The 18,038-nt window shown below is 55.1% G+C and overlaps 1 protein-coding gene and 1 long non-coding RNA gene across 26 annotated transcripts in view; one reads left to right on the forward strand and one right to left on the reverse strand.

Annotated features, from left to right (window-relative positions):
* Positions 1-6: 6 nt before the first annotated feature.
* The window catches only part of MACF1 (microtubule actin crosslinking factor 1), a 128,877-nt gene continuing 110,845 nt past the window's right edge, over positions 7-18,038 (reverse strand). For 13 of the 25 annotated variants that reach the window (XM_042015687.1, XM_042015689.1, XM_042015685.1 and 10 more), the window contains 28 exons: positions 17,386-17,612; positions 16,386-16,508; positions 16,178-16,279; positions 15,718-15,819; positions 15,445-15,618; positions 15,195-15,350; positions 14,863-15,060; positions 14,406-14,534; positions 13,898-14,071; positions 13,016-13,171; positions 12,690-12,896; positions 12,447-12,566; positions 12,144-12,313; positions 11,848-12,007; positions 11,434-11,628; positions 10,677-10,805; positions 10,453-10,596; positions 10,152-10,340; positions 9,717-9,834; positions 9,062-9,225; positions 8,710-8,724; positions 7,808-7,970; positions 7,568-7,722; positions 7,292-7,366; positions 6,563-6,580; positions 4,534-4,651; positions 1,838-2,049; positions 7-1,307 (listed from right to left, as the gene is read on the reverse strand). In XM_042015687.1, the coding sequence (XP_041871621.1) occupies positions 1,077-1,307; positions 1,838-2,049; positions 4,534-4,651; positions 6,563-6,580; positions 7,292-7,366; positions 7,568-7,722; positions 7,808-7,970; positions 8,710-8,724; positions 9,062-9,225; positions 9,717-9,834; positions 10,152-10,340; positions 10,453-10,596; positions 10,677-10,805; positions 11,434-11,628; positions 11,848-12,007; positions 12,144-12,313; positions 12,447-12,566; positions 12,690-12,896; positions 13,016-13,171; positions 13,898-14,071; positions 14,406-14,534; positions 14,863-15,060; positions 15,195-15,350; positions 15,445-15,618; positions 15,718-15,819; positions 16,178-16,279; positions 16,386-16,508; positions 17,386-17,612 (4,124 nt within the window). In that variant the 3' untranslated portion in view covers positions 7-1,076. The remainder of the gene's footprint in view (positions 1,308-1,837; positions 2,050-4,533; positions 4,652-6,562; positions 6,581-7,291; positions 7,367-7,567; positions 7,723-7,807; positions 7,971-8,709; positions 8,725-9,061; positions 9,226-9,716; positions 9,835-10,151; positions 10,341-10,452; positions 10,597-10,676; positions 10,806-11,433; positions 11,629-11,847; positions 12,008-12,143; positions 12,314-12,446; positions 12,567-12,689; positions 12,897-13,015; positions 13,172-13,897; positions 14,072-14,405; positions 14,535-14,862; positions 15,061-15,194; positions 15,351-15,444; positions 15,619-15,717; positions 15,820-16,177; positions 16,280-16,385; positions 16,509-17,385; positions 17,613-18,038) is intronic. The other 12 variants (XM_042015692.1, XM_042015695.1, XM_042015693.1 and 9 more) reach the window with 4 other exon arrangements.
* On the forward strand, positions 3,192-3,559 carry LOC121658631. Its single transcript, XR_006014016.1, has 2 exons — positions 3,192-3,246; positions 3,457-3,559. It is a non-coding gene; the product is annotated as an uncharacterized LOC121658631 (long non-coding RNA).

The following is an 18,038-nucleotide window of genomic DNA, read 5'->3' on the forward strand; positions in this document are numbered from 1 at the left end:
GCTTTTCCCCGACCTTTGAGATGTGGGAAGTGCAGCTGGTGTGGGGTGAAGCAGCACAACAGGCAACTCTGCTCCTGCCACTGCTGCAGGGAGCCGAGGGGAAGGTGCCAGCAGGGCGAGGGCACCTGGATCCAGCTGGAAAAGGCAGCTCCAGTTTCTGTTCACCATCCAAAGCTCTGGGTTTGGGGCAGCGCTGCAGGAAAGCGACCCCAGCCCTGGGGGTTTTTGGGGTGCTGCATCCCTGGATAGATGGGCACGGATCCCAGAGGGCATTCCCCACAGAGCTTTAAAGCGACAGCTGGAGGGGTTTTCCTCCATCCCCTGCAATTTTGTGATTTTTTGGGAACCTCAGAAATGTTGGGATGTGATGAAACTGGAGCTGCAGGGGGAGAGGGGGCAGCTGAGGGAATCAAAATCCATTAACGCGCGATTTTCGAGGCACCGCTGTCATCACCAGAGATTTCGATTCTCATCCTTGATCCTATTTTAAAATAGGCAGCAAGCAGCAATTTAGGGCAACCGGGGAAGTGCTCCTGACCTCCTGATGAATCAAATGAACCCCTTTTCCACGTGGAAGCACCGCTGAGCAAGACGCAGCTACCTCAACAGCACAGTGAACCACCGGGATCTACCCGGTGCTTCTCAGCACCCACTCGCGAGGGCAGGGAAAGTCCACGAGGAGGCTGAAAACTTAAGGAGAAAACCCAAATCTCAGCCCAAATCCATCCTCCTGGGAGCATCAAGGCGGTGGCTGGACACACCAGACGTGCTTTACCACGGTGATAAACACAAGCCCTCCGCAGAATGAGGCGGTGTGGTTACGGCGCATGCGCTGTAGCTGATTTTCAAGTCTCCACTCGGCTGCTGCATTTCAATTTCGGGAAGCCAAACGCGGCCCCTTTTCCAATAAAGCTCGGGAAAATGAATACATTTCTCAAGGCACGAGAGGATTAACGTGGTTTGGAAGCAGGGGGAGGCCAATTGAAAGCGCTGTGCTTCGCTCTGAAGCCGATACTTGTGTTTTAAGCCGAGTTGGAGACCCATGAAAAACGCCAACAGCCGGAGCGTTAGCGGTGCTACAAGCGCTGCTCTACCACGAGGAAAGCGTTAGGAGCAGGCACGGGAGCAGGGTGACTCCGTGCCAGGGGCACTCCGGCCTGCCAGCAGCTCCTTGGGGCTGGCAGACCATACTCTACCTCGGCGCTCGGGAGCTGGAAGTCGGAATAATCGAATCCCCTCAGGGGGGTGCTCGCTTTACTGTTTATCAACCAGGGTTTGTCATAACATCGAGAGAAGTGGTGTGGAGTCTGCGAAATGGAAAAGCCAAGGAAAAGGGGGGGAGAGGTGGAATGAGTGGTAAAAAAAAAATAAAAAAAAAAAAGGAGAAGAGAAATGGGGAAAGGATCCGGAAAACTGGGGGGGGGGGGGGAACGGCACTAAAACGGAGCGAGAACCAAACAGGGATGACATAAATTAAATTAAAGGGAAAAAACCCAGTGGGTGATAGAATAATGATGGGGTGGGGAAGGAGAGATGAGGGGTGGTGGCTTCCTCCTGACACCACAGCCCTGCCTCGGGCACCAGGAGCCTCCGGCTGCACGGCGAGCGCTGGGGACCCTCCTGTGGAGCCACAGGGATCCAAGGCTGGCCTGAAAACCAAACCTGTCCTGCAGCATCCCACCCCATCCCACCTGGACGCCGGTGAGCACCTTCTAGAGCCCTCATCAAGCCCAAGCCCCAACCTTCCTCCTCCCAGCACCTCCTGCAGCTCCTCCTCTGGGCTTTGGAGACCACCCAGTTGCTAAAGGGAAGGGAGAGCTTCACCCCTGAGCCCCACCTTGGCTCCGCTGGCCGGAGTGGCCGGAGAGGATGGCATGGAGGCGCAGCTGTGGTTGCTCTGGCTGGCGCTGGAGCTGGATCGTGTCGGGGAGGCTGCCCTGGAGGAAGGTTTGGATCTCCGGCCCCGCGACCGGAACGGGGTCATTCCCTGCGAGGCTCCTTCCGGCAGGATGAACTTCTCCCGCAGCTCCAGGTTGGTCCGTCCTCGTGCTGCAAGGGGAGAAAGGAGAGCTCAGGTTTGGAGGGACACGACATCCTCACTGGGGATCAGGAGGCTCCAGGGCTGGGAGCAGCTTCCTTGGGCATCTCCCCACGCCCATCTCCGAGGGCAGCCCTGGTTCTCCTGCTCTGCCTTAGAACCACCTCCTGCCACGGATCAGCTCTTTGAGAAACTGGCTGATTAAAAGCTGCCCCAGGGCCAGAATTCACAGTGGATGCTCTGTTCCTCTCTGGTGCAAAAGCATCCCGATGGCCTTTAAACTCACCATGTCACAACAGCGGCCAATGCCATCTTCAACGTGCCTTAAAAACAGCAAGAGCAGCTTTGAAGGGTTGAGATTCTTGAGAATCCGAGAGAGATTCTGCTCTCTCGCAGCTCTGGGCAGCTCTCCACGCGTTTTTGGGGAGAGAGGAGGGAAAACCAACTTCCCAACTTTTCCAACCAGCCGTTAAAAACCGACTTCTCCAAACTTTCATCCAAACGCCTCAAAGAGCTGGAATGCGTCTCCCTTCCACAAGCAAGGGGGCAACCAAGCAGGGAGAAGGTCTGTGGGCTTCATCCTGGGCCAGCTGACGCGTGCCAGAGTGTTTCATGCTCAGGGGTGTTGGAACAGAGAGCGAGGGCATGCACCGAGCCTTACGGGACACCGGAGGCATTCCGGAGCCGACGGATTACGGAGCAGAAAGCCAAGAAAGCAACTGCAGGAGGGAAGCGCCGCGCTGAGATAAGCAAGGGATAGAAACAACCTCGATGTCAGCGCTGCAAAGCGTCTGCTGCAAAGCCTGAAGGGCGGAGGAGGAGCAGGAAAAGCCCGCGGGCTCCCCGGAGCGAGCGGCGCGCGCTGTAAATCATGCTGCTTTCAGCAACAGCCGTCGGGCAGCCGGAGCACGGAATGCAGCAGCTTGAACAAGACATATCCGAAGCAATTAACATCCCAGAGACCCCAGGGGAACGTGGAGCGCTCTCCAAAACCCGCTCCAGACCCGGCCAGCCCCTGGCTAATCCTGCTCTGTGCCCCGGTCGTGGTTCTTGTCCAGCGCCCGGTGGCTCTGAGCAGTGGAACCTCGACGTTTTGGGAAGGAGGTGATCCCAGCTCTCCACACTCAGAGTGTGTGGCCCTGCTCTGTGTTATCCCAGCTGTCCCTTCCAAATCTCACCAAGCACGGCCCTAAAAACCCAGGATCAAGGTGATTCCTCCCTAAAAGCCCAGGATTGAGGTGGTTCCACTCTAAAAACCCAGGATTGAGGTGGTTCCACTCTAAAAACCCAGGATCAAGGTGGTTCCTCCCTAAAAACCCAGGATTGAGGTGGTTCCTCCCTAAAAACCCAGGATTGAGGTGGTTCCTCCCTGAAAACCCAGGATTGAGATGGTTCCTCCCTAAAAATCCAGGATCAAGGTGGTTCCTCCCTAAAAGCCCAGGATTGAGGTGGTTCCACTCTAAAAACCCAGGATCAAGGTGGTTCCTCTCTAAAAACCCAGGATCAAGGTGGTTCCTCCCTTCTTCCATGCTGCTGTCTCTCTTCCCTACGCTCTGCTCACCCAGGAGCAGAATTCTTGCACTTGAATTTTCCTGCATTAATACTGCACCAAAACATCTTTGTTGCTTCACCTGGGATGCACTTGTGCGAGGTGACACTTACCAACAACCCTTAAAGCAGGACACGGTGCTCAAAATCCCCCCAAAAATCCAACCCAGCCCCATGGACAATAGTGTCTAAATGCAGCCCTTTTTACAACTCAAATCTGGCTCTGGAATAAAGAAGAAGGGTCACACTTCCACCCTCAAAGGCAAAAATGGGGGGAAATAGTTCATTTTGAAGCACTGGAAGAAGACCCAGCACCATCAAAAGAGGTATTTAAGGTGCACGGTCCTGCCCAGCTCAGGGTTTCTAAATTAGTTCCTTTTACTGCTGCTCTGAAGACAAGAAATAAACTGAGAAAACGTGGATTAAAAATGCATCAGAGAGAGGCTCAAAGCCACAGGAGAAATGTCTCCTTGTCCAGCAGAATGAGCCTGGACCATCAGTGCCCCGTGGAGCAGCACCACAGGTTCACAGATCCTGGGCTGGAGCATCTCCCCAGCGTGTTGAGACTGGGATTTTATCACCTCCTGGTTTTGAACCTTTGGAATTCCTTCAGGTCACCTCTACTAAACCTCACTCCATCACCCCCAGAGCCACACAAACACCCGAGGGAAGCCAGGACCCCCAGCACAGTGCTGCAGCTCCACTTTTGGGGTCTCAAATCCAAGGAAAACACAACCCTTCCCTCCTCTCCTCCTTCCACACCCGGATAAACACTGCCAGCTCTGCTGCAGCATCACCAGACCCTGTGATTCCAAGTTCCTGGTTCGCTTTGGATCTGTTTTCTCCAGCTCCTGCCCATTTGGATAATGACCCACGCTGGCCACCTCAGCCACAGCATCCCAACTCCCCTCAGTGGGTGGGAAGACACTGATTGCATCAAGCCTTACCTCTGCACGGGTCATTCTTCACCAGGAACTCATCCAGGGCCATCCATCCTCCGCCCACACGGACCATGACCGTGCTCCGCAGGATACGGACCAGCCGCAGCTGCTGGGAATCGCCGAACTGTGGGGCCAAGGGAGAGGTCAGGGAAAGGGGAACAACCGGGGTGAACACAGCTGCTTCCCTCACCAGGCTGCACCAAAGGCTTTCATCCACCTGTCTCATGGTTCTGAGGCTTCTCCAGGCAGGTTCTTCTGGAGTAAGTGCAAGGTTAACACCAATTGATGTGGAGTTTTCCTGCCTTCGAAGGTTTGAAGATGACGCAACCAACCCAAATCCTTTGATTTTAAAGGGTTTTTTTTTTAAGAGCAACAAAGATTTTAGAATTTGGGGGTTGGATGGCTTTTCTCAGCCAGAATGGTAGCTTTTTTTCTCTTTATTTGTGAAGGAAAGAGAGGCTGGCAATGCCCTGACCCTGCTGGTGCAGCCCACGTGGGAAAGAGCCGGCGGGTTCAGCAGGACAAGTCGAGCGCGGCACCTCTGATCACCACCAAGTCTGAAATCCAGGGGTTCCCCTGAGCCTCAGACTTGACCCCAGCAGCCCCAAAGCCCCTGCTGCAGCAATCTGCCAGTGAGGATGTTTGGGTGAGTGCAGAGTGATGGGAATCCAGGCAGCAATCCCCAGCAATGGTGATTAGTGACTGCCATGTCCATTAGTGGTTTGAGATGCCTGCGATATCAAAGGAAGTGCACCCCAGATCAGAAGCATGTGTTCATAAAGCTCCCCTAAATCTCCTGGACACCCAAACCCAGGCTCCTGGGTGTCTGCCAGCCTTGGGAGGGACGTGGAGAGCCTGGCTGGGGTGTGGCAGCTCTGCATCCAGGTCTGCAGAGCACCTGCTGGGATGAGAAGACAGCACAACCAGCTTTTGAAAGTGAGACCCTCTCCAGAATGATCAAAAAAGGGGGGAAAAAAACCCCAAACAGGAACATTTTCTGTGGGTGGAGATGCAAAAATAAGAGGTTCAATGAGAACAGAGGGTGCAAAGTGACTGGGATGGGTCAGGGCAGGAGGTGACATCTCTGACCTGCAGGGACGTGGGACCTGGACCTCCCTGCTCGAGGTCCCACCAAGCTGTGCTTTTCTCAGCTGAAGAGCTGCCACTGTGCCCACAGGCAGGGAAGGGAGCAGGGCAGCTCCTTGCCTCTCTCCAGGCTCTACATGAGGTGTCCTTCAAGACCCAACCCCACCAGGGACGAGTCAATTCTCAGGATTTCTCAGTTTTTGCTGAAAACATTTCTATAATCACTGCCTGAACTAAAGCCAGAGCTCTCATCCACTTCCAACACCCAAGCGTGTTTCATTTTGGGCACCTTTTGGGGCATCTTTCTGGGTGGCCACCATCACTGCACGTGAAAAAGAAGCTGTTTTTGATCTGGGCAGGGGCAGTGGGGACATCAGAAGGGCTCGGGGTGCTCCAGCCCTGTTCCAAAGGGGGCTGTGCCCCCCGGGGCAGCTGGGCTTATCTTGGGTCACGGCACTACCAGGATACATGCAGGTTCTGGGAGGGGAGCCTTGCTCCAGTGAGGAGTTACTCAGTGCGAGTAGCAGGATGAGGGTTTAGTTGTCCTACAGGATTACTCAGCGCTCCCATTCCACGGTGATCACGGTCCAAACCCGCCCGGAGCCTGGTGCAGGTTGTACCCCCCCAGTTCCCCTCAGGAGAACACATCCATCTGCACCCCAGTGCCACGATCCAGCACCTCAACACCCCCAGTATATCCAAGAGAGGAGCCCAGAGAGAAAAACCTCTCCTCTTTTGCCAAATCCTGCTTTTTCCATCAAATTTTCTCCCTTTTTTCTCCCCAGTCTTTTTTTTTTTTTTGGGAGGGGGGTGGCACTCCTCTGTACCAGGCTCTCCCACATCACATCCTCCCACAGCACCACAGGACAGAGCAGCACCACGACACACAGAGCTACGGTGGTTAAAGAAACTCCAGAGGTGAGAGACAGCACCACGAGGCAAACTGTACCTGATTGCCGAGGAAGAACTATGGAGGGAGAGGAGTTGTAGGGAGAGGGAACAACGGGGAGAGGGGAGGAAAGTCCAGAGGGAAGAGGAGGGGAAAGAAAAACAAGAAAAACATTTATGGGATTAACAGTGCAATAACAACAAAATCTGTTAACTGCAGGAGTTAGAAATTTGGGGGGCTTTGGGCTGTTTGGGGGGGAAGGAGAAGCTCTGAGGGGTTGGGGCCAGCGCTGCTGGAGGGGGATGGGCTCCTCCCGGCCGGAGCATCAGCCCCAAACCCAGCGGGGGCAGGGAAGTGGGAATTCTGCCGCCACTTCGCCTCGGTGAAGGGTTTGAAACATAAACAGCAGCTCGTTACAAAGAGATTCTGTCAGGAAATTATTCTCCCTTCTTCGGGAGTGAGCTAAGAAAAACACAGGCGTAAGGTACACTCATCCAGGAGGGAAACTTCAAGGGCGGCTCCGGCGCAGTGAATGCGGCGTTTCACGGGGCCCCCGGGCCAGCTGCCCCAGAACAGGGACACTTTTATGTTCTCCCAATCCAGGGAACGCCCTGGGGCCAAGGATGGAGCTGGGAAAACACATCCCAGCCACCTCCGTGCCAGGGGGACGAGGCCTCCGCCTCACCCCGGGTCCCCCCGTGCCGGGCTGGGCACCCCCTGGGTGATGCCCCCTCCCTGGGTGGGAAGGGGGAGCGGGATTTGGGGAATTTTCCGTCCCCTCTGCCTTACCCGGTATTTGTTCTCGCCGATCTGCTCCACTTGGAACCTCTTGGCACATTTGCACTGGGCCACTTGCCTGGTGACCTGCCACCACCAACACGAGAGGTGAGGAACCAGGATTTTGGGAGCCTCTCCCAGTACAAATCAGCCCCAAGCAGCCTTTCGTTCTCAAACACGCTCAGTCCCAACCAATTACTTTTAACCTGATTTGTCTCTTCCCCACTGCCAACCCGCAGCCTGAACCGCCCCCAACCCTGCTGAGCACCCCTTTTTTTGGTGCTTCACCTCATCCTCGATCTTGTCAGCATCAGTGGTGGGTCTGTAGGCGTCCTTGTTGGGATGGAGGGCGGCCACAAACTCGTAGTAGTCGATGTAGCCGTCGCCGTCGCGGTCAAAGATATCGGCCACCGCCGTCATCTCCAGCTTTGTGGTGGGGAATTCTGGAAGGAGAAGGGAATGAGGGAAGGATGAGACAGGGCTGCAGGAGCAGCGAGGTTGTTTTCCAGGCTGGCTCCAGGGACTCACTGGAAGCCAGGATGCCGTCGATGAACTCCTGCCGGGTGATCTTCCCGTCCTGGTCCTTGTCGATGCGCCGGAAGAAATCCATCACGCGGGATTTCTTGTGGTTCATCCAGCGCATGTACTTCTTCCTCCAGACGTCGAAGTCGAAGTTGGCAAACTCCTTCAACTGGAAGGAAAACCCAGGGGGAGTCAGTGGGGGAAATCTCGAAGGAGCAGCACCCACAGAACCGCCCCAAAACCCCCGCCGGGGCTGAGCTCCCGGCGCTCCCGCTCCCTGCCCGCCCTCCCGGGAAGGTTCATCTGGATTTATCCAGAGAACTCCCAGTGAGGGGCTGCCCAAACTGAATTCCCAGCAGCACAGGACACACAGCAGAGCCGACAGGCAGCACGTGGAGTGGACTGTGCATCCCAGGAGCGTGGGATGCAGCGTCCCCCACGCTGCTGTGGGGACACACAGGCAGGGAAGGTCAGCTACGGGCACACAGACACACACACACCCCGTCTGCTCGGCCTTCTGGGGATGCTTCCTCATCCCACGGACTTGCCAGGGAGGAATTCCCACCACCAGCATCATTTTGGGCATGGATCTCCCCTCTCCCTGTCTGTCTAAGGGATTTCTTGCTCATCTTCCAGCACTCCAAGTCCCAGCCTCAAACCCTCCAATTTAAACACCCTTCTTTATCTCCCCACCCCAAAAGGACCCCCACGACCCCACCAGCTCAAGCAGCTCACACCAAGGTAAGACAACAATTTTAAGGGGTTTGGTTTTTTTTGTTTGTTTTTTCTTTTTTGGTCTCTCTCTGAACATTCTTGGGGTGAAAAGCAACAAAGAAAAAACATGGATACGAAGGAACTGAACTGACCTACAGCAAAAGCAACAGAAAACAAAAAAAAAAACCACTCACTTCTGGGCATAGCTGCTTTGTTAAGCGTAAATAAAAACAAAAATTACATTAGATGGTTGGACAAAATAGAGACAGTAATTGTTTAAAACTAATTACTAGGAGGAAAGCAGGGCCTGGCTATCATTAACTCTACAGATACCAAATACAGGGGCACAAAGTTGGTTAATGTGCAGTTAATTACTGAATTACCAAAGGGTTTTTAGTCTTAACATTTTAGGAATATTTGATTTGGGCATTTCTGGGAAGGCAGCAGGAACTGTCTGGGGCAGCACTGATTTAAAATTGCTTCTTGCACCTCTCTGGGGATGAACTCCCAGCTCCCACCCTGCCCGGAGCAGCCAGGGGCTGTTACCTCCTCCAGCCTGTCCAGGGCATCGTTGAGCTTCCTCTGCCTCTCCAGGGCCAGCAGCCAGACCTGCTGCCAGCGTGCTGAGAGCTGGTTTATCCTGGGATTCTTCGTTTCTGACTGGGAGATGATGGGCATGCTGGGGGGAGCAGCCTGCCCCAAGGATTTCCCTGGAAAAAAGGGAGAGAGGGAGTTGTTTGAGGTGCTGTTCATGGGTGCAGCGAGTCTGAAGAGCAGCAGCAAAATGTGTTTTGTTGTTTGAAAAAAGGGAAAACCTCCCAGGGCCTTGCTGGCTGCTGTCCCAAGGGATGCAGTGTCCCCAGGGAGGAGGACAGGGGGACAGACAGCCCTACACCCACAGTCCCCCAGCACTCAGGAACTCGCACTGGACTCTTCAAGAAACCACATCAAAAGACCCCAAAACTTCATCCCAAAGCAACTGCAGAGAGAGAGAGAGCAGTGAGGGGCCCAAGCACCCCCGGGAACAGCACACCCAGCACGGCTGCTTCGGGAAATGCCACCCGGATTCTCCCCTCCTGACAAGTCTCAGCCGCCTTCCCGGTGGCTGCTAGCGCAGGATGCCTTGTTAATTGATAATCAAAGCTAATTAGCTTCCTAGGAGTTTCATTTCCTGCCATCCTAGGACCCAAAGCAGACGCACTGTTGCTGCGGGACTTGTCGATGAAGGGCCCGTGGGGAGGCTCAGTAGCTTTTCTTTTGTAAGTCTTCGTCACCCGGTCCACGTCCGGCTGTTTCCGTGTCATCTCCTCCATAAAGGACTGTCAAAACACAGAAAGGATAAAAAAACCCTTGGCAATTTCACCATTTTTTGGCTTCCAGCCCTCACTGGGACACGCCAGGCCTGCAGAGGAAGGTGAGCATCCAGCGCCAGCAACTGCAGGTTGTGGTTGAGCTGCTGCTCAACGCTGGCTTGGATTTGCCAGGGCTGGAGTTCATCCCTGGGCTGGTTTTGCCCCAGTTGGGTCCCACGCTGCTTTAGGAGGGATTTCCAAGAGAAGGCAGTGCCTCCTGCACCCAGGGAGCCAGGGAAGCATCCCTCCCCCTGAGCCTCTCCCGAGCTCAGCTCAGGGCTCACCTGGTGCTCCGAGATGAGCGCTTTGACCTGATCGATATTCTGGGGCATGGGGTCCTGGTCCCGCTGGATCAGGGTGGTCTCAGCCCACTGGATCCAAGCCAGGAGCTCCTCCAGAAGCTCTGCATTGGCCACCAGCTCGGAGAGTGCCGACTCCAGCCTCTGCTGGTGCTGCTTTGCCCACGTGAGAACCTGTTGGAAACACGGGGCGACCGTCCAGTGTGGGGAACCTGGAGCAGGAGCCACCACTCCGAGGGCACCCCTGGGACCACCATCAGCCTGGAACTAATCCTGCAGCACTCACCTCCTCAAACCTGGCGCGGATGATGGTGATCCAGTGCTTGATGGTGGTGATGCAGTCGGGGTGGCAGGCGCCCAGGATGACCTCGCCCATCGCCACCGCCGCGTTCACATCCACCCTCTTCTCTTCCACTTTCTTCATGAACTCCTGGAAGGCCCAAAGGAATTGTTTTGTGATATTCACCCCCCTCAGCTTTGCCTGGGTTGTGTTTTGGAGCTCCCTGTTACCTTGTGGGTGTCGATGAGGGCCTGCAGGGCCTCGGCGTCGTCCGGCAGCGCTCCCCGAAAGCGCAGGGACTGCTCTGCTTCCGAGAGCCACTCCAGCAGCATGTGCACGGCTGTCCTGAACTCCTCAGCCTGCAGCAACAAGAGCACAGGCTTTTGTCAGCCCTCCTCCTCCCCAAACAGGCTGCTGGGTTCGCTCCCGGCAGCTGGAGTGACGACGGGGCTGAAAGGGGCTTTAAAAATACATAAAAAGGGGGGAAAAAAGCCCTGTTTGGGGCTGGGGTTTGGGTCCTGCAGCACTCAGGCACCTCCCTCCCCTCAGCATCAGCTGCACTGAAGAAAGAAATGTTTATAAAAACAGCACAAGTGCTGTATCCTGAGCAATCTGGTAGAGTTTATTCTGTAAATTGCCTCCTTGATGCAAAAGCTGCTTAAGAGCCTTTGACCTTTGTGGTTGGGGTTTTTTTTTATTTTCATCTTCAATCAAGTCTCTCTGGACACTGGCAAACACCAGCCTGGCCTGTCCGATCACTGCTGTGCACATCAGTGAGATCTTTCCCATCCTCCCTCCTCAAACCAGCCTTTATCAGCTCTTTTTGAGGAGAAAGAATCAGTGACTGGCTGATATCCCCCCGCTGCTTTGCAGGGACCTCTGCAGGGCCTGGCTGGGGCAAAACCTCTTCCCTGAGCTTCGCGTGGAACAAAGCTGGAGGCCAGCAAAGCTCTCCAAGAGACTTTCCAGCCACGGTTTCCTCCTCACCTGCTTCAGGGCCTGCTCCAGGCGGGTTTGCTTGGACACAGACAGCTTGCACACCGTGTCCCAGCGGTTGCTCAGCTCCTGCAGCTGCACCTTCACCCAGGTCGTGTCGTCCCGGCTGTTCTCGATGAGCTCCCGGCCCGAGCGTTTGAGCACCTGCACTGTCCCCGTGCGCTTCCCCAGCTCCTTCTGGAACACCTGGGTGGAGGCAGCAGAAGCTGAGCAAGGTCAGGCAGCTCCACTCCCATCACCTTCCCAGTAATGTGGAAGTTCTTCCCCTTTTTTTGCTGGTTTTTCCCTCTATCCCCCGCAGGAAAGCAGGACAGGCAAAGCACCGACTCCGTGTCTGCTCTTTGGCTCTTGGGGAGGACAAGCTCCACTCGGGTCTTGGAGAAGAGCTGGGAAAGCTGCTCTCACCTTGTGAGCATCCATCAGGTTCATGACCAGGTCGAGGTCCCCGTGGACAGGCTGGTCCTCAGCTAACTGGGGCTCCACCTTGTAGAGCCAGTCCACCAAAGCCTGCAGCGCATCCATGAACTGCCCGGAGAACAGCAGGGCCTCTTCCAGCTTGTGCTGCCTGGAAAACAAACATCCCAGTGAACTTCCATGGGCAAACTCACCTCCTTTTGTCCTGTCCCAGTGACCTCCAGCCACCCCATGAAACCCCTCTGGGCACACGAGTGCTGCTGGCACAGCCTTGGGGCTGGGCTCACCTCTCCACGGATTTTCCACACACTGTGTCCCACTTATCCCGGACTTCTCCCAGCAAATTGTCCAGCTTCTGAGTGTCATCTGGAAGCAAGGCTTTTTCTTTGAGGGCTCTGCCTGTCCTGATGGTGGTGTCGTAGACAGGCTGCTTCCCACCCAGAGTCTTCTGGAACTCCTGGGAAATGGAGGGAAAACAAAACTGCTTCAGAAAGCCTGGCCCTGCCTCTGAGGATTCCCAGATTTTCACCCTCCCAAGAGAGCCCCTTCCACCCCGTGCCCAGCACCAGCCTGGCTTTGGCAGAACTCACCTTGTGTTTGGAGAGCTGGAGCTTGATTTTGTCAGGATCGTTGGAAATCTCCAGCTCGGAGTCCAGGTGATTCTCTGCATCCTCCAGCCAATCAATCAGCTTCTTCCAGGCTTCGTGGAACTGCAAGGCAACAGCAGCAAGCCTGAAACTTCACACTGGTGGTGTCTCCAGTTCTTTCCTGGTCCTGGCACCTCCTTGCTGGCCGTTCCTTGGGGTCTGTCACGCCCTCCCCACGCCTCTCACCTGCTTGGCTCTCTTCCTGGCGTCATCAAGGGCCCGTCCCCGCTCCACCGAGCGCTGCACCACCTTCTCCCAGCGGGACTGGACGCTGACCAGCAGGTTCTTGATCAGCACCACGTCCTGCTTCTGGCTGAGGAACTTCAGCTGGTTGCCAGTCTGATCCAGCTCGATGATGCGATCCCGGTGCGCGTTCACCTCGTTGGCGAACACCTGCCAACAGCAAAGGGTGTCCCACGTCTCAGAGCAGCCGGGTGTGACCACCAGAAGCCACAGGGGAGCTGAGGTGCCACCCTGGCTCCCTCCATGCTGGGGATGGAGCCCTTGGGTACCTTGTGCTCATCGATCTGGGCCAGCACCGCGGTGAGGATGAGGCTGGGGGGTGGTGCAACGTTCAGGCTCTGCTCAGCCAGCGTCAGCCAGTTGATGAAATCCTGGAGGGAGTTCTGGAAGTCGGTGGCCAGGGCCAATGCCTCCTCCAGCTTCGCCTGTGGCAGCGGGGAGGGAGAGAAAGAGAGGAAAAAACACAGCACGGAGGGTGAGAGCTCTGATGTGCAGACAGAGGCGGCCTTTGTGTCCCTGCAACAGGAACCTCATCGCCCCGGCTGGTTTGCCAAGGGGAGGGGGCTGCAGTGAAAGGCACGGCTTTCTCTCTGAACAAGAATGGTCCCTGAAAGGGGAGACCTTCCTCGGCACACGAGCAGCTGCGTCACCCTCAGCTTCCTGGGAAAGGGATCTCCGTGGGGACAGCGCTGGCTGGATGGGGGGTGATATTCTGGTGGCAGCAGCTGCAGGGCTGCACATTTATTCTGGGCCCAGGCCACCGTGGGCCTTGTTTTATCTCATCCCCGGCCAAAAGCTGAGGATGGAGTCAGCTCGGAGGAGGGTTTGGCTTGACCAACAAAGCCTGCCTTTGAGAGCTGCGGGAGCCTTCTTCCCACCTGCCTGAATTAACCCAAAGTGCCATTTCACTCTCATTTTCTGTGTGATTTAACCAATTCTGATGACTATCTAGAAAAAAAGCCCCATGTTGACAGCTTGACACCCAGCACCACCTGAAAAACAGACTCAACTTTTACAACCAAGAGAAAAGGATAAAAAAATACCCCAAAAACCAACCCCCAGCTTTGTGTGGGAAAGCAGAGTGGGCACGCAGGGAGCAGCTGCTGTCAGGCCATGGGGCAAGGCTGGATGCATCTTTCCCTCAACATTACCTTTCTCTCCTCCATCTTGGTGCTGACCAGACTCCATTTCTGCTCCAGCAGGGCCACACTCTGCTCCGTCTTCGAGCCGGAGCCGGAGTCGTCGCGGTTGAGCAGCATCAGCCTCCCCTTGGCCAGCAGCTGGCTGTAGACGTCCTCCTTGGCTTTGAACTGGCTGTACAGCTCCTGCAGAGAGCCACCACAGAAGGGTTAGGCAGGGAAAAGCCTGGAGAGGGAACATGTCGTGCTGCAAAGCTCCAGGTGATGGGAACATGAGGTTGAGGACAGGCGGGGAAGTGACAGCAGAGCAAAACTTGGAGCTGAGAAAAGGTGGTTAAAGCATCCTGATGGTTGTTCCAGGCATCAAGAGCAAAATGATCTGTGAGAGGAGACCAGAGCAGCCTCTTCTCCCCACCACACACAGAAAGGAGAAGTTTTGATGCTGATATTTCACAGGAATTTGCTGAATTAAAAGCATTAAAAAAACCCCCCCCAAAAAAAATCTCTCCTGAGAAATTACCATGTGGGCATTGAGCTGTTCCCGGGCAGTTTCTGGCAGACCTCCCGTGGGTTTTGATGCCGACAATTGGCTCTCCATCCTCGTTAGCCACAGGAGGAAGTCTTCAATCTCACCATGGAAACCCTGAGCCTGTTGGGGAACAGAGAATCGGCCCCGGATCAGATGACATCAGCCACCATTGATCATGTGCCAGGGGTAACGCTGTGTTTGCTCTGAAACCAGATAAAGAGGCAGAGCTGGATGTGCCAGCGTGCTCAGGAGGGTGAGACGTGGTGTGTCCCCAAGCCACAGCTGTGCCCGGTCCCCGCCGAGCTTCTTAGCAGGCACTGAACCACGGGAGCTACAGAAAAACTTCCATAAAAAAAATCCCGGTGCATCCCCAACTCTATCCCCCCAAAACGAAGGGGAAAGCGGCACCCCACTGCACAGGGGGGCATTCCCGACGCCTCTTCCCAACCTGCTGGAGCGTGGACTGCAGCTGCTGCTCCCTCTCCTCTGTCTTCTGCAGCACCAATTCCCAGCAGGAATTCAGCTTCTCCAGGCGGTTCCGCAGGCTGCTGGCATCGTCCCCTGCGCTGGACTCCAGCAGCTCGTTCCCTGCTTTGTTCACCGTCTCCACGGTCGCTTGGTGGGCCAGGACGTCGTTCTTCAGCACCTGCACGAGGTGGGCAAACATTGGACACCTCTCCTAAACACCCTGCTCGCTCCCAGGGATCAAAGCCTTCATGAGAAATTGAGTCTTGCCACGGGAATGGGCTACAAATGTATCTGGAGTGGGAAAACACTCACGTGGTGCTTTGCGAGTTCGACCTCGATGACTTTTGGGTCGCCGTTGATGGGTTTTTGGGCGTCCAGCAGCTCCTCGGTGTGGGTCAGCCAGGCCATCAGCTCTGCCAAGGCGTGCTGGAACTGGCCCAGTGCCAGCAGGGCGGCTTCCAGCTTGTGCTGGGCAAGGACAGGGATGGAAAAGGGGAGTTTGAAAGGGCTGGGAGCACCGCAGCGAGTTTCATCCTGCGACAGCCCCAGGTGTTCACTGTACCTGTCTGTGAGCAATCTTCTCGCCCAAGTTCTCCCAGAGATGTTTGAGCTCTGTCAGTGGTTCCTTGATGATGTCTCTGTCTGTCTCATCCGTAGCCTTTTTTAGCATCAGTTCACCTTGGTGATTAAGCTTTTCCATCTCAATCTGCTGCTGGTAAACCTCCATTTTAAACTCCTGCCAAGACAAGCGGGACAGAAACCAGAAGCGAGTGAATCACTGGAGCTCTGTGAGGCGAAGCAGCACCACAGAACTGGTCCCTCCCCTCCCGTGTACCTTCATCTCGTTCATCTGCTCCTTGACCGTGCTCAGGTCGGTGCCCACGGGGGACATGGTGCACAGTTTGATCACAGCGTTGTCCAGCCAGTCAAACATGGCCTGGAAGGAGCAGGGACAACGTGAGGGAATGGCAAAGTGTCCCCTCTGCAGCCATTCAGGGGACAGGGATGGTCCCTCCACCACCCCACAGCTATGGAACTCATCTGGCAGGGCAGCTCTGCCTGGCCAGCTCCCTGTTCCCTCCCCTCATCCTGCTGCTCTGAGCAGAAATGAAAGTTTGGGGAAGACCAGTGCAATCAAATATCTGCTCCCCCTCAGAGCTGGTGGTTGAGCTCGGGCTCCCTCAGAGAGGTTTCCCGCCTTAAGGAAGTGCAAATCCCAGCACAACTCCAGGGAGAGGATTCGCAGTGGCGCTCCCAAGGTCCACCCACCCCGCACCAGCAGCCCTGCTTCTTACTTGGAGTGTATCTTGGTACTGCACAGCCGACTGCATGGCCTCCTCCAGCTTTTCCAGCCTCTCCTTCCACATTTTGTTTAGGTTTTCCCACGCGTTGTTCATCTGCGGAACACGGGATTGCCCACAGAACTCGTTAGGCTCTTCAACCAGAGCTCCCGCTTGCTCCCACCTCATTTTATCTGCAGGGGAAGCTGCTGGCTCTCCCTACCTCATCAATGCTCTTCTTCACTTCTGGCTTCTCAGTCTCGCCACAGGCAAAGATGAGATCGGTCCCGAGGAGGCGGATGAACTCCAGCTCTTCGTGCAACCCGTCTGTCTCCTCCTTGATAGTCTGCAGAGGCACAGCCACAGAAGAAAAACCTTTCTGATCAAATCCTCTTCCAAAACTGCCCCGTGAACAGGAGGGATGAAGAAGGGAGGGCCCTTCCTGCCCCAGTGTCCTGCACCTTGGCCAAGAGCCCAACTCCAAACCCCAGGAGCAGGTGACACAGAGAGCAGGTGGCCAATTCTGGCACCACCATCCTGGGTCTGCTGCCACCTCTGGGACTAAAATAAGAACATCTGTATTTAGCTGTGAGCCTGAACTGCCTGGGCTGAAGATGATGTTTGTAGGAGACGTGCTGTTGACAGGAGCATTTTGTCAATACAGGAGTGAGGGTTTTGAGGCTCAAAAGGTGCAAAGTCTGAAGGAAAAGGGAGCAGCAAGGCTAAACTTAGCAAAGCATAAAGAAACATCCCTGCTCCTCAAGGCCTGAGCCAACTCAAACCCACCTGAAGCGGGTTTTGCCACTTCCTTGAAGCAACCAGTGGCACACAAATCCAAGCACTTATCTCTGGTCTGACCAAAAGCTAAATATACTCTTCCCACGCCAGACAGCCTCTGGCTCGGGCTGGGAGCAGAGCCACGCAAGCTTCCACATCACTCCAAGCAAGTGGGCACAGAGCTCTGACTACACAGAACTCCATGGGCTTCCCAGAGCAGCAGCAGATAATGTGATTTAAGGTGAAGGGTGTGTGGAATCCACTTCTGGTTTTTTCCCCTGCAGCTCCGAACTGAGATGGAAAGAACTCTTCATAATCTGACTGACCGCCTACAAATCTGATTTACAGCCACCTCTGGCCACGGTCATGATCTCAGATCTTCCCAATTTAATAGATAAACTGAGGGTGGACAAGCTCCAGACTGAGCAACGCCCCATGGGCCTCACCTCTGCTGCTTCCACCTGCTGCTTGATGATGGAGGGGTCAATGCCTGGGCTCTCCAGGTCGTGGACAATGTCCTGGGTGTCCTTGATGGTTGTCAGGAGCGCTGCCATGTCGTACCAGAACTTCTCTGCAAGCTCCAGGACATCAAGGAACTTCATTTCACGTTCCTCGGTCCGAGCTTTGATGTCTTCCCAGAAGAAAACCATCTGATCCAACTTGTCCTGGATGACTGTGGAAGGAAATTAAAGCACTCAGCGAAGAAGGGAACCTTTTTACAACGCAAAAAGCACTTTGAAAACACTCAGAAACAGCCAACAGAATATCCAGAGGGGAATTAAAGATGGCCAGGACTACCAGAGCATTAACTCTGGGAGATGCTGAGGGATGTGAGAAACTCCAGCCTGCAGAAATAAAGCCTTTATTTATGTGCAAGCTCAGGGCAAATTTGCCCACACACTCCCCCTCCAACAAGCCTCTGTTCTGGCCACCTCTAGCATGAAGTCTCTGCTCACTCCGTCCGTGAGCTGCCTGTTGAGCTGCCAAGGAAGGTGCCAATTAGTGCCAATTGTGCTGATGGGGTTTTTGTGCTGGGGGATGTCCCCTCCCCTCCATTAGATGCTGAATCAACACCAACAAATCATGTCCCAGGGGCCAC

This window comes from Corvus kubaryi, unplaced genomic scaffold (assembly GCF_017639235.1).
Source record: "Corvus kubaryi isolate FWS band 111438036 unplaced genomic scaffold, C.kubaryi_AGA036_p1.0 split3-37304, whole genome shotgun sequence".
NCBI classification, from domain to species: Eukaryota; Metazoa; Chordata; class Aves; order Passeriformes; family Corvidae; genus Corvus; species Corvus kubaryi.